Source organism: Gekko japonicus, unplaced genomic scaffold, assembly GCF_001447785.1.
Source record: "Gekko japonicus isolate JY-2015 unplaced genomic scaffold, Gekko_japonicus_V1.1 scaffold4415, whole genome shotgun sequence".
In the NCBI taxonomy this organism is placed as follows: domain Eukaryota; kingdom Metazoa; phylum Chordata; class Lepidosauria; order Squamata; family Gekkonidae; genus Gekko; species Gekko japonicus.
In genome coordinates, this window is record NW_015163219.1 from 66,050 (window position 1) to 80,065 (window position 14,016).

Here is a 14,016-nt window from a genome sequence, read left to right on the forward strand (position 1 = left end):
TGATCCTGCCGTCACGCATCTCTTTTGGTGTGGCTCAAAAAAGCCGCACTTTGGCCACACCTATTTCCCCCAGTGTGACTGGGGCCTGTGTGTTTATTCCTCACCAGAGACCCAAAAATCCTTGTTCCAGTGACTTCAAGTTTGCTACGCCTCAAGCCCCATTTTCTTCCCCAAGGACTCAGAGCCCTGGTTCTCAACAGGACATGGCCAATGGATGTACTGCACTGTACTACATCACCTGAATGGTTGATTCCTCCCACCATAGGGATTTTTTAAAAAATAGGCCTATAAATCTCTGACATGGCAGCTTCATTGTGAAGAATGAGAGATTTATTTGTAAAATCAGGTATCTTCCTGTTCTTGAAAACAAAGTGGTCCCCAAAAGTGGGAATCCTCCAGACTGCACCCACCCAACCTGCCAAGTGCCAACCACCCCAGAGTACCAGTTGGGCTTACCTGGCATAAAGTGGCATACCTGCAAGAAATCAGAGCCCAGGACAAAAGAAATGGTAATCTTTTATTATTATTATTTAAAATGTGGGTATTTTGTGCGTGCATGTGTGTGTCTGCATGCTTGGAAGTCATGGCGACTTCTGGCAACCCCTAGTGGGGTTTGGTCAAAGCAATGGTATTCCCAGTAGTCATGTATGGCTGCGAGAGTTGGACTATAAGGAAGGCCGAGTGCCGAAGAATAGATTCTTTTGAACTATGGTGCTGGAGAAGACTCTTGAGAGTCCCTTAGACTCAGGGGTCATTTCGTAGAAAAAGAGCTAGGGGAACTCATTAGCATAACTCATTAGCATATGCCACACCCCCTGACATCAGGGGCCCAGCGGTGGGCCAGAAGCAGGGGGCGGGGCTTCATCGTGTGCCCCGCCCCCTGCACCTCACCTGGGGGAACTGCGTTCCCCCGCGATCCCCCCCAAAATGACCTCTGCTTGGACTGCAAGATCAAATCAGTCAATCTTAAGAGAAATCAACCCTGACTGTTCCCTGGAAGGCCAGATAATGAAACTGAAGCTCAAATACTTTGGCCACCAAATGAGAAGGGAGCGCTCACTGGAGAAGACCCTGATGCTGGGAAAGACTGAAGGTCAAAGAAGACGGGGACGGCAAAGGATGAGATGGCTAGACAGTGTCATCGATGCAACGAACATGAAATTGAGCAAACTTCAGAGGACGGCGGAAGACAGGAGGGCCTGGCGGGATCTGGTCCATGGGGTCGCGAAGAGTCGGACTCGACTGTGCAACTGAACAACAACAAAAGAGGGGTTTGGACATTTCAGAGAGGCAGATTGCTATTGCCTGCCTCTGCATCCCAAGCTCTGGTATTCCTTGAAGGTCAGGGTGGGATGGTAATATTTCTTAATGATTGCTGCTGGTGTCTCCCTCAGAGGGCTACAATAGCTCTGATCAAGCAACCCAACAGGGCTTGAGAGAGAGGGCAGGTGTTTTTATGTGTGCATGAACAGGCTGGATCCCATAGGAGTGTCTTTTTGGCTATATATTTGTAAATAAAACAAATACTACAGCAACGCCATAGGCCTCCGGTGCTCTTTTCTGTGAAGGGAACCAAACCGGTCCGGGTAAGTGTTAACCCCTAGACAGTCTCACCACTCGGTGATGCAGGGTGCCGTAAGCAACACAAAATATCCCGTCATTTAGTTCAGAGTGTTTGTAATTAATTTTCCATTTGACTCAGCTTGCCTACAATTTGTATAAACCCTTTCATGAAGCTTTCTCTTGTCACATGAGCTGTTTGTTTATTTAAGGAGGATGTACGTTCTAAGTAGGTGAAGATTTCTGCCCCTGAAAAATAACTATTCTTCTTTGACATGTGCATTTCTGACACTAACAAAGACACAATACATACAGACACTTGGCCTTGGTGAGAGGGTAATGCAAGTTTCTGCTGGTACTGAGGACACTGCTGCGTCTCCACTACTTTCTTTCTTTGACACTTCACCTCAGTCTCCTTTCCTTGTTCTGCCAGGCCTGATTCTCATCAAAGAGTACCCAGGAGGAGACCACCGGGTTCCTAGGCTTGTAAACCAACTTTCTAATAGGGACGCTTAAACACCCACTGTTCCAGCTCATGTTCTGCTCGCCAGTTGTAAACAAGGAGCCAGGTTTTTTTTGTTGGACTATTCGTCTCTTCATTGACCTATTCATGGCTGTTCAACAGGTTGCTTCACTGTAACATTTTCTAACAGTGCAGTGCCGGTACAGCACAACTACCGGTAGCTGTTTGTAGGTGTGCATTCTCACACAGCCTGATTCGGTTCTACTCACCACCCCACCTTATATCCTTGCTGTGCAGCTGCTGCAATTGATGAGCACTTGTTTAAGCAGATAATTAAATCAGCCAGGTTGCTAAATTCTGAGCTCAGAAATTCTTGGAGGTTTGGGGGTAGAGCCTGGAGAGGAGGGAACCTAGCAGGATATAATGATAGAGTTCATCCTCCGAAGCAGCCATTTTATCCAGGGGAACTGATCTCTGTTGTTGGATAAGTTGTCATTCTGGGAGATTTATAGGTGCTAACTGGAGACGGGCAACCCTGTTATCAATCATAAATAAAAACTCCCTTGTATAGCGTTAAATGACACCCTGGTAAATAGCATCCTATGAAGCCTTTATTGCCCTGACCTAGATGGCGCAGGCTAGCCTGATCTCATTAGATCATCATTTAGATGGGAGACCACCAAGGAAGTCCAGGAACACTACGCAGAGGCAGGCAATTACAAGCCACCTCTGGACGCCTCTTGCCTTGAAAACCCTACAGAGAGAAGACACACAGAGAGAGATTGGATTTATACCCTGCCCTTCACTACCCAAGGGAGTCTCAGAGCGGCTTACAAACTCCTTTCCCTTCCCCTCCCCACAACAGACACCCTGTAGGTGAGACAGAGAGAGCTCTGGCAGAAACTGCTCTTTTTCCGAGAACAGCTGTGCCAGAACTATGGCCTGCCCAAGGTCATCCAGCAGCTGCAAGTATAAGTCAACATAAGTCAGAGTCAACATAAGTCAGCTGCAACTTGATGGCACTTTCCTCCACCACCAAGCCTCTTTTAAAGGGACAGGATAGCCTTCTCGTCTATTGCTCAAGTTCGACACAGAGAGGGAAAAGACAGCGAGTGGTCAGCTTCCCCCCCCCCCGAATCACACAAATTGCAATTATGTCATTATGTTGTTGTTGTTCAGTCACACAGTTGAGTCCGACTCTTCGTGACCCCATGGACCAGATCACGCCAGGCCTTCCTGTCTTCCGCCGTCCTCTGAAGTTTGCTCAATTTCATGTTTGGCCTTCAATCTTTCCCAGCATCAGGGTCTTCTCCAGTGAGTGCTCCCTTCTCATTGGGTGGCCAAAGTATTTGAGCTTCAGTTTCATTATCTGGCCTTCCAGGGAACAGTTAGGGTTGATTTCTTTTGGGATTGACTGATTTGATCTTCTTGCAGTCCAAGGGACTCTCAAGAGTCTTCTCCAGCACCATAAGAAGAAGAAGAAGAAGAGATTGGATTTATACCCCGCCCTTCACTTGGAGTCTCAGAGCGGCTTACAAACTCCTTTCCCTTCCCCTCCCCACAACAGACACCCTGTGAGGTGGGTGGGGCTGAGAGAACTCTGACACAAACTGCTCTTTTTCAAGGACAGCTGTGCCAGAGCTTGTGACTGACCCAAGGTCACATCAGCAGGTGCAAGTGGAGGAGTGGGGAATCAAACCCGGTTCTCCCAGATTAGAGTCCGCACACTTAACCACTACACCAAACTGGCTCTCAATAGTTCAAAAGAATCTATTCTTCAGCGCTCGGCCTTCCTTATGTCATTATACAGCCCCAAATTTCACTAATTAGCAAGGAGAGTCCATATTTTCTGATCCCCGTCCCCATTAAGTCACTGCCCTATTTTTTTTTCCATTTAAGGGGTGCCTTGTTAAAATGTTAGCACGAATACCTACAGTGGTTGCTCCTTGGGGTTCAGTTCCATAAATGTAATCTGTCTGTAGCGGGTGGATCATGTCTTGACTAGCACGGTGTGTGGCAACACCTGTGCACTGAAAGTAAGCCATCCCACTCGGCACAACCTCCCAGTCTGCACACTGAAACTATTGCTGTACATTTGATAACCTATCGTAGGGTGCTTTTCAAGCATAGCTTCAAGCCCAAGAACAAACACCCTCTTAGTTCTTTAAGTCGGTGGAGAGTGGGTTTGTACAGAGGGAACAGATCCAAAATGTAGTAGGCTGATTAGAATTCAGCAACAATACTGGACACATGAAGCTGCCTTATTCTGAATCAGACCCTTGGTCTACCAAAGTCAGGATTGTCTACTCGGGCCCTGTTCGCACGAGACGTTTTGGGCCGGGAGAGGGACAGATCGGGGCCGCAGCAAACGGGCGCGATCCCACAGCAACATCTGGGAATCGTGCTGCACCCGTTCCCAGCCCGTTCCCAATCCGCCCCTCTCGGCCAAAACCCGCATCAAAAAAGGCCGCATCACTGCCGGCCGTGGGATCTCCGGCGCGTCTTTTCGCTGGCGCATCCCCGGCCGTTCTGCGCATGCTCGAGCATGCGCAGGTCGGCAGCCTCCCAATCATCTCTTCCTCCCTGGCATCTGATCGTGCCGGGGAGCAACGGCACCGTGGCTCAGGGGATCGTGGGATCCCGCCGCGGCGTCTCTTTTTTGTTGCGGCTTTTAAAAGCCGCACTTTGGCCAGTGTTTTCCCTGCCGTGTGGCAGGGGCCTCAGACTGGCAGCGGCTCTCCAAGGTCTCAGGCAGAGGTCTTTCTCATCACCTACTGCCAGATCCTGGAGATGCTGGGGGTTGAACCTGGCACCTTGTGTGTGACAACTAGAGGCTCTACCACTGGGTGATGACCCCCTACCCAAATACTGTGCAAGGTGGAGGTTCAGGTATGAGAACTGGGGTATTACAAGACTGTGCCTGTTTTCATTTGGGAAATGTTGGTAGGTCTGCCTTGCCAACACACAATTTTAGGGTAAAGACAAGAAAACCATGCAAGTTGACCCCATGGAGTCTTCAAGCTGACTTATGAAGTCCCCATAGACCTTTCAAGACATTCAGAGGTGGTTAGCCATTGCCTGCCTCTGTGTCACGACCCTGGTATTCCTCAAAGGTCTCCCATCCAGATACTAGTCAGGGCAGACACTGCTTAGCTTCCGAGATCTCACGAGATCAGGCTTGCCGGGGCAAGTCAGATTTACAGACAGCAATAGATTCACAGTCCACTCTCCCCCCGCCCCGGGAATTTCAACCTGGAGTCCTGTTTCCTTCTCGCTGTTCTCATCGCAAACTCCGATGTTTCACAAGCACCGACGCAGAAATGTTTGTGTTCTGCGGAAGTCGCTAAGTAGGTTAACTGGCAACCGCCTCCTCCATCCCAATAAAAAAAAAAAATTCTTGAATTACACATCAGTGCACGAGGCCAAACAGGAAAAAGGATTGTGCCATCAATACCCATGTCTGGTCCTGACAGAAGAGGCAGATGTACCCCAGACAGGGCTGGTTTATGCAGGGGCTGGTTTATAGTGAAATTGCGCCAAGAAAGTCCCTGGGGGAACGGCATGTCCTACTAAGGGTGTGGGGAACTACTCAACCGATACCAGTATTTTGGCCCTGGGCAGCATATTACAAATTCACACTTTTAGTTCCTCTGCTTTTCTTAAAAGGAAATGCAGATTCCAGGAAACCAAGCCAAACCGGCCTTTGTACTGTAATTCTTAAGACGTTGCTTTCATACCTTCGGACAGTACATTGATATAAATGTTAACAGGTAAGTTAAGGAGCTGCGGTGGCTCAAGTGGTTAAGACGCTGAACTGCAGGCTGTGGAAGGTCGGTTGTTCAGCAGTTTGAGAGCCGAGTGTGTCGCATGACAGAGTGAGCTCCCTTCTCTAGTTCCAGCTCCTGCCAACCTAGCAGTTCGAAAGCAAGAAATTGCAAGTAGATAAATAGGTACCACTTCGGTGGGAAGGTAACAGCATTCCGTGTGCCTTGGTGTTTAGTCATGCCGGCCACATGACCACGGAAATGTCTTCGGACAGCGCTGGCTCTTCGGCTTTGAAATGGAGATGAGCACTGCAACTCTAGAGTTGGACTCGACTGGCTTTCGAGCAAGGGAACCTTTACCTTTACCTTTAAGTTAAATCATACCTACTCACACAGGCTGGTTTGGTTTCCATTCCTTTCCATCATTCCCTTGGGGAGGTTATGAGGTTTTCCCCATCTGACAGATGGGAATGGAGGTTCTGCTAATGACTTGGCCAAGGCTACACCAAAGTGTCCATGACAAAAGTGAGACCTTCTCCCATGCAGACCTGCCCAGACTGAGGTCGTTCTCCAATGGCTTAACAGGCTTAATTCTTTCATTTCTGTTGCCATTGAAGGCAACAGAGTGGAGTTAGTAAAAGGGGGAGGGAAATTCTGGTGGGCATTTGAATCTGTGCTGTCCCAACTTGAATTCCACCATCCAACTTACCCGTTACAATCTTCATTTCAAGGCCTGCACCTTGTGTGCTCACCTGCAAAAGTGAAACAGGTGGGGATTAGGGACAGGGATTTCTCAGTGGTGGCACCCCATGTAACGCAATGACATTGCAACCCAGATATCTGTGTAAAAATCGACAACTTTGCAGGGTGGGTGTTCACTTTGCATTCCGTGAATGAATATACATGTATGTGCCGTCAAGTTGCAATTTTGAAGGCAAGTGAGAAGCAGAGGTGGTTTGCCACTGCCGTCCTCCGCAAAGTCTTCCTTGGTGGTCCCTCATCCAAGTATCAACCCTGCTTAGCTTCCAAGATCTGACAAGATCAGTTTATACCATACCATTCCACATCCTTACTTTGTGAATACTTAGGACTTATGCCTTATCTGGAATATTCAGTAGAAGCCACCAGAAACCTTCCAGGGATTTCTTTTTAACTGATGATTTCCTACTAGGTAAAGCAGGGGAATGGTCTGCTGGTTTTATCTCTCGTACCTTGTAACACAAAAACAGATACAGATATGCCTGGGTAAACACAGAGAGACACATACAAGGAGATCAGAACACATAGTCAGGTAGGAGAGACCTCAAAGGATGAAGAACAATAAAAAGGTATAAGTAAAGGGTCCCTTGCTCGAATGCCAGTGGAGTCCGACTCTAGGGTTGCGGTGCTCATCTCCGTTTCAAAGCCGAAGAGCCAGCGCTGTCCGAAGACGTTTCTGTGGTCATGTGGCCGGCATGACTAAACACCAAGGTGCACAGAACGCTGTCACCTTCCCACTGAAGTGGTCCCTATTTATCTGCTTGCAATTTCTTGCTTTCGGACTGCTAGGTTGCCAGAAGCTGGAACTGGAGATGGGAGCTCACTCTATCATGTGGCACCCGGGTCTCGAACTACTGAACTACTGACCTTCCACAGCCTGCAGTTCAACCACTTGAGCCACCGCAGCTCCATGAAGAACAATAGTGTCAGAAAAAGAACAAGAAATCTGGAAGTTTTAAGAGTATTCTGCCTACTTCTTTTACAATCGTAGGGGTAGGTCTTAGACCCAGGGAGAGGCGATTGCATTTAATACCCATTTTATTTTCCTTTACTCTGATATCGTGAGTAAATATTTGCCCAACCGTATGCTTTTGCTTTTTGCACCCCAGGACTTCTTATTCAAGGGAAGTTAATTTTTTTCTTTTTCTCAAATTTGTCTTATGTTTGCCTCTGCACCCACACAAAACCTAACTTACCAAGATACAAAAGGGAACCTACCAGGGCTTTTTTGCTAGGGGAATGCACCGGAACAGAGTTCTGGAACCTCTTTGACGAAATTATTTTTAAAATGTTTCAAAGTTTAAGAGTTTTCAGTATATAGATTGAAGACTTCATTTCCCTCTTGAGAGTTCCGGCACCTCTTAAAAAAAAAAAAAGCCCTGGGAACCCCCAACCTTTTTTGGCCCACAGGCACCTTTGGAATTCTGACAGAGTTGGTGGGTGGGTGGAGCCACAAAATGGCTGCTGCATGAGGAGGAGCCAGCTACAAAATGGCTGCCATGGCTTACCTTCAGTCAGAGAAAAGATCCTTGTGTTGTGGTGGCGGCTATTGCCAAAGCAACTTTTCAAAAATCTCCACAGCCAATCCAAGCTCCAATGGTCAAACAGCACCCTTGCTGGGAGAAGGCTCCACCTTGCCCGGCCCACTTTCTAGAAGCTCTTAGTGGGCATCAGGAAAGGTGCTGGTGGGGGCCTCCAGCAGTGCCGGATTTACGCATAAGCTAAATAAGCTACAGATAGCTTAGGGCCTCAGCAAAAGGTGCTGCGCCCCTGGCCTCCAGGCACCACATTGAGGATGCCTGACCTAGGAAGATGCTTACCTGAATGTGAGTAACCCTAACAAGTGACATCCTCCAAGTGTTTTCTTTCTATTTTCATGGTGGTTTGTAGTAGGTAAGTGGTTCTTAACCTGGAGAGGAGTGTTTTAAGGGAATGGAGGATTACCTGACAAATATACCTCAAACGCCACACTAGCTGGTAGCAGCAGACAGAAGTCCTAAATGTGTTGGGGGGTAGAATAAAGCTGGAGAGGTGAATTCCTCATTGAGGTATAACAGCTTGAGGCCTGAGCCAACAAAATAAACTCCACATTCCCGTGGTAGAAACGGGCAGAATTTGGGGTTCAGTGAGCCTGGGCCTTTCTGGGTTTTTTTGCTATGGCCCCAGTCACATGGGTCGGATACCGCGGGGGGGGAGCCATGGCTAATTGCCCTGGTGCAGTTTGATCCGCGATTATGCGATCAGATGCGCCGGCGGCACACCACGGGACCTTCTCTCGGCGCCAGCGCGTACACGAGGGGCCAGAGGGAAAAGCCGCGCACCGGCGCAATCACACTGCGGGAGTCTGGGGGCAGCCGGTGGCAAACAATTTACCAGTACTTTGGAGGTACTACTTTTTTAACGCGCATTTTCGGCAGTAAGCCACAGGTGCGCTCCACTTCCTAGATGTTGGGGTGTGATCGTGCCCGGATAATCCGCCCACCATCCATGCCTCTCCCGCGGCAACTTTGCCGTGTGACCGGGGCCAATGTAGGTTTTGCTATAACTGACTTTGGTTTCTTGGTTCAGAAGTCTTATAAGCCTTTGCTCTTTTGCTGGCAGCCTAGGCACAAAAACTAAAGCCTTGCCCTGTAGATGTACCTTTGCCTGAATTCACATTCCACGGCCTTCCAAGTACCGGGCTCCAAAAGCCTAAACATATCAAAGTCTTTTTGACATCACAGTTAAAAAAAAAAACTATATCTGGGCTAAAGGTCATATGAGCTGTTGCAGGCAGCAGCTAGGAAGGTTCACTACTGGCTGCCACCAGTTTGGTGTAGTGGTTACCGGGTTCGATTCCCCACTCCTCCCCTTGCATCTGGCTGGATGACCTTGGGCAAGCCGTAGTTCTGATAAGAGCTGTTCTTGAAAACAGAGCAGTTTCTGTCAAGAGCTCTCTCAGCCCCACCTACCTCACAAGGTGTCTGTTGTGGGGAGGGGAAGGGAAAGGAGTTTGTAAGCCGCTCTGAGACTCCTTTGGGTAGTTAAGGGCGGGGTAGAAATCCAATCTCCTCCTCCTCCACTCTGGCATGGGTCTCCTTGGGAGGCCCAGAGCACCCACCCGACCCCTTTCTACAGTACTTTTGCGACCGGTCTCCCCTTGTACATGACCAAATGAGGCGTGAGGACCCAGGCAGAGTAGATCTATAACAAGTAAGCAAAATGAGCAAAGTAAAGGCAGGTAAATCAGTAAAATAATGCATTCTAACACATCTGTCTGCACAGTCCTAGCCTCCCCTAGGTACCCGTTCACAGTCTAACTCACCCCTTTCTGGATGAGGGACCCCTCTGTCTATGGCAGCTTCCACCAGCCCTGCTCCCCGGGAGAGGACACCCGCCCACTCTGGGCAAGGCCTTCTCTCTCCTCTGCCCAGGCACCACCCCCTGTTCCCCTGCTGGTGTAGTTTCCCCCGCCAAAATCTCCTGTTACCCAATCACAGGGTCCAGAGGGAACCTAGGTATAGTTGCCAGCCTCCAGGTGGGGTCTGGAGATCTCCCGCTTTTACAACGGATCTCCTGCTGACAGAGATCAGCTCCCCTGGAGAAAATAGCTACTTGGAAGGGTGGACTCTGTGGCACTGTACCCGGCTGAGGCCCCTCCCCTCCCCAAACCCCGCCCTCTCCTGGCTCCACCCCCAAAGTCTCCAGGTATTTTCCAACCCAGACCTGGCAACCCTATCCTGGGAAATGTAGGTCTTGACGACTACTCCCATGCAGGCTTCCCTGGAGCCACTAGGCCACACCACATTAGGCCCAGAATCATGACACTAGTAAAGGTTCATCCTATCAACTTAGGATGGGCAGATATTTGGCAAGTTTGGCATATTTTAAATTGACTCCTCCCTTGATTCCTATTGGCTGAAAAGAGAATAAAAAGAAGGCTTTGGGCTTTGTTCGAGGCTGTTTGGCCTGCAACCCACCTAGGCTTGAGTGAGGTCTTGGTGGTCCAGGAATGGCCTTGTTCTTTCTGAAGTGCACAGTATATCGGGTATTGAGATTTTTCTATATGCTATTGGGTATTGATATTGAATATATGCTATTGAGTTTTACTTGTGTATGGTGTTAGAGTTAATAAATACTTTTCGTTAAAGGCAACTGTTCTCTCTGTGTTTCTCTCCTTCTGGAGGCCTGAGTTCCTTAGCCAGACTCCACCCACCCACAGAAAAGAACCCTAGTTGGGATTTGGGATCCTTGAAAGAGGTCTGGACCCCTAAAATTTAAAAATCCCTACACAGGTGACTATGGAGCCTCTTGTAACACACCTGAGTTATAGAATGCCCTCACGCTTAAAGCTCTACCTAACGTCTACTCCGTTAGAACACAGGTGTTGGGCTAAAACATTTAAGTTTCCCCACACTTTTAACTAAAACGTTATCCCTCTCTTTTAGTTGTTTTATTAAGCATAGCCAGTGTCCCTCACCAGTTTGATGCTTTTATAAGCTGGTCTTATGTGTCCGAGACCCAAGTGCCGCATAACGGAGTGAGCTCCCGTCGTGTCTTTGGACAGCGCTGGCTTTTCGGCTTTGAAACGGAGATGAGCACCGCATCCCTAGAGTCGGATTCGACTGGCTTCCAAGAAAGGGAAACCTTTACCTTATATGTTAAACGGGGGTCCGTCCCTGACCTTTTTGATGATGTGGACACCTTGGGAATTCTGACACAGGGTGGTGTGCACAATCACAACTGCAAACAACCTCAGAAGGTGGAGCCAGCCACAAATGGCGGCTGCAGGAGGTGGAGCCAAGCACAAACATGGTTGCCTCAGAAGGCGGAGCCAACCACAAAATGTCAGGGAGTGAGGTAATGCGTAACAGTGACTCTTCAGCCTTTATTGTTCAGGTCATTTATTTATATCCCACCTTTCTTCTCAACGGAGACCCAAAGCAGCTTACATCCTTCTCCTCTCCTCCGTTTTATCCTCATAACAACCCTGTGAGGTAGGTTAGGCTGAGAATCTGTGACTGGCTCAAGGTCACCCAGAAAGCTTTCCACGGCAGAGTGGGGATTCGAACGTGGGTTTCCCAGATCCCAGTCCGACACTTCAACCAGTACATGACTCTGGCTCTCAGACCAAAGCTCTGCTTAACACAATGCCTTTTAAAATGAATGTATTTAAAAACATTTTCTTGCGCACACATAGCTTACCTTCAGTCGTGCAGTGAACACCCTTGTGCAATGGTGGCAGCTGATGCCCAACCAATTTTTGTAAAAAAAAAAAAATCCACATAGCCCATCAACTCTCCCATAACTGATCAGGAGCCCCACTGGGCAAAATCCCCACCTGGCCCCACCCATTTCCTAACACCCTTGTGGGCGGGGCGCCAGGAAAAGAGCTGGCAGGCACCATCATGCCCACGGTCACAATGAATAGTTTACACTGTCAGTTTGATACCTATAGATTGGACTGGGTTTATTGCAGGGGGTCATTAGTTTTACCTAGTTGCTTGTTTTTGTTGGGGTTTAAACTTGTGTTCGTTTTTCTTCCCATTAGTTTCCTCCAGGGGGTGTTTGGAGAGGCAGGAGATAAGCACATTTAATAAAGAAATAAATACCCAGACCGACACAGGGCTGCTATCCCTGGAGGGAGGCACGGTGAACATGATGGTGCCAGACTGAAAAGTACGCAGACGGAGAGTGATTTCAGCAAAGCGTACTTTATTCGATCAGGAACAAGACGGCTTTGGCTGGCTCGCAGGCCGGCTTATATTCCCCCAGAAACCGCCACCCAAAACACCCCCCCACTTCCCAATAGGTTATTTACAGTGGCCGAGAGTCCCATTGGCTCTCGGCCAGGAACCTAGCCCCCTGATTGGAGCGGGCTAGGATCCGCATAGTCCATTGTCTCTTGGAGCAAAGCTCGACGTTTGTCTCTGGACTTCTCTGGACTTGTCAGGACTGGATACATTACACAGACGGAGAGGGAAAGGGCCGTGGGGAAGGAAGCCTGCCGTGCCAGCTCCACTAGATGGGAGAAAAGGGAGAGGGAAGGAGCTGAGAGGAGTGTGCACGATGGGCGAGAGGGAACACGGATGGAGCAAGAGTGCTGAGGGATGTGCTCACCAGACATGCTTCGTGACCAAGAGGTCTGAGGAGCCCCGTCCTGCCTGAACACGTTTCCTTATTTGAACTATGCAAATGAGAGGGCCTCTTCTTTTTCCCTAGGCCTGGTTTTTTAAAAAAGACATAAACTTGAACGTGTGAAGCAAGAGAGAGAAACGGGAGTTTGAAGCATGCCTCTCTCATACAGGTGACCCGATCAGAGATCCATCAAATGTGGAATCAGGGCCCTTTCCAGATTTTCCCTCTTCTCCTCTCTTCCACCAGACCCCCCCTCCCCACTTGCTGACCCACATGCCTGTGCATCCTCCCCACCCCCCCCACCTGCACTCACAGATGCCTGCACCAGCCACGTGCCCCATGTTACAAAACTGAAAAAGTGTGTGGGGGTTGATACCCAGAATTAAATTTTGTTGGTCTTAGACTTTGTTCTACTTTGTCTCAGGTATCTCGAGAGCCAGTTTGGTGAAATGGTTAGGAGCACAAACTCTAATCTGGGAGAACTGGGTTTGAGTCCCCCCTTCTCCACATGCACCTGCTGGTGTGACCTTGGGTCAGTGACAACTTCTTTCAGAGCTGTTCTCTCAGAAACAGTTCTCAAAAGGGCTCTCTCAGCCCCACCTACCTCACAGGGTGTCTATTGTGGGGAGGGGAGGGGAAAGCCTTCCTGAAAATTTCGGCGGGGGCTGACGCCCCGCCGCCCCCACGAAGATTACGCCTATGTGTAAGTCACTCTGAGACTCCAAGTGAAGTATAAATCCAGTCTCTTCTTCTTCTTGCAAGCAAGCAAGCGGGTGAGCAGCAGGGGAGGCATGTGGTCAGTGGCAGTGGGCCCCACCAGAAGGCCTGGGGCCTCGGCAGCTGCTCCACCTCAGGACCAATGCTCCCTCTAAGCTGAGTTAGTATGAACTAGCTCACATTTTTTAGCCTCCAGCTTGCAGATTTTTGTCTTAGCTCAGGAAGGAGGGCTCCAGACTCGCAATGTTCCCTCTAAACTGTGGAGTCTTGTGAGCAAAAATTCTACTTTGTGAGCTACCGGCATTAAAGTTGTGAGCAGGTAATTTGAAGCCTCCAGCTTGCAGATTTTTGTCTTAGCTCAGGAAGGAGGGCTCCAGACTCGCAATGTTCCCTCTAAACTGTGGAGTCTTGTGAGCAAAAATTCTACTTTGTGAGCTACCGGCATTAAAGTTGTGAGCAGGTAATTTGAGCAGCTGTTCCGTTCCGGCTGGAGAGGAGGTGATACAAGCACTCCTTCTCCATGTCTTGGCTTGCGTGAGGATGACAGAGTGGGCAGAGCTGTGGTTGCTGGCTCATCAGTTCAATCCGAAACACGGCCCCTGTTAAAGCAGACTTGCCAATCACTGCGGGATGTGT

The 14,016-nt window shown here is 49.0% G+C and overlaps 1 protein-coding gene across 1 annotated transcript in view; it reads left to right on the forward strand.

Moving 5' to 3' along the window:
- Nucleotides 1–8,790: 8,790 nt before the first annotated feature.
- Nucleotides 8,791–14,016, forward strand: part of LOC107106959 (fibroblast growth factor 19-like) — an 8,707-nt gene continuing 3,481 nt past the window's right edge. Inside the window, exons 1-2 of the mRNA XM_015407176.1 lie at nt 8,791–8,932; nt 12,077–12,177. Of these exons, the coding sequence (XP_015262662.1) occupies nt 8,791–8,932; nt 12,077–12,177 (243 nt within the window). The remainder of the gene's footprint in view (nt 8,933–12,076; nt 12,178–14,016) is intronic.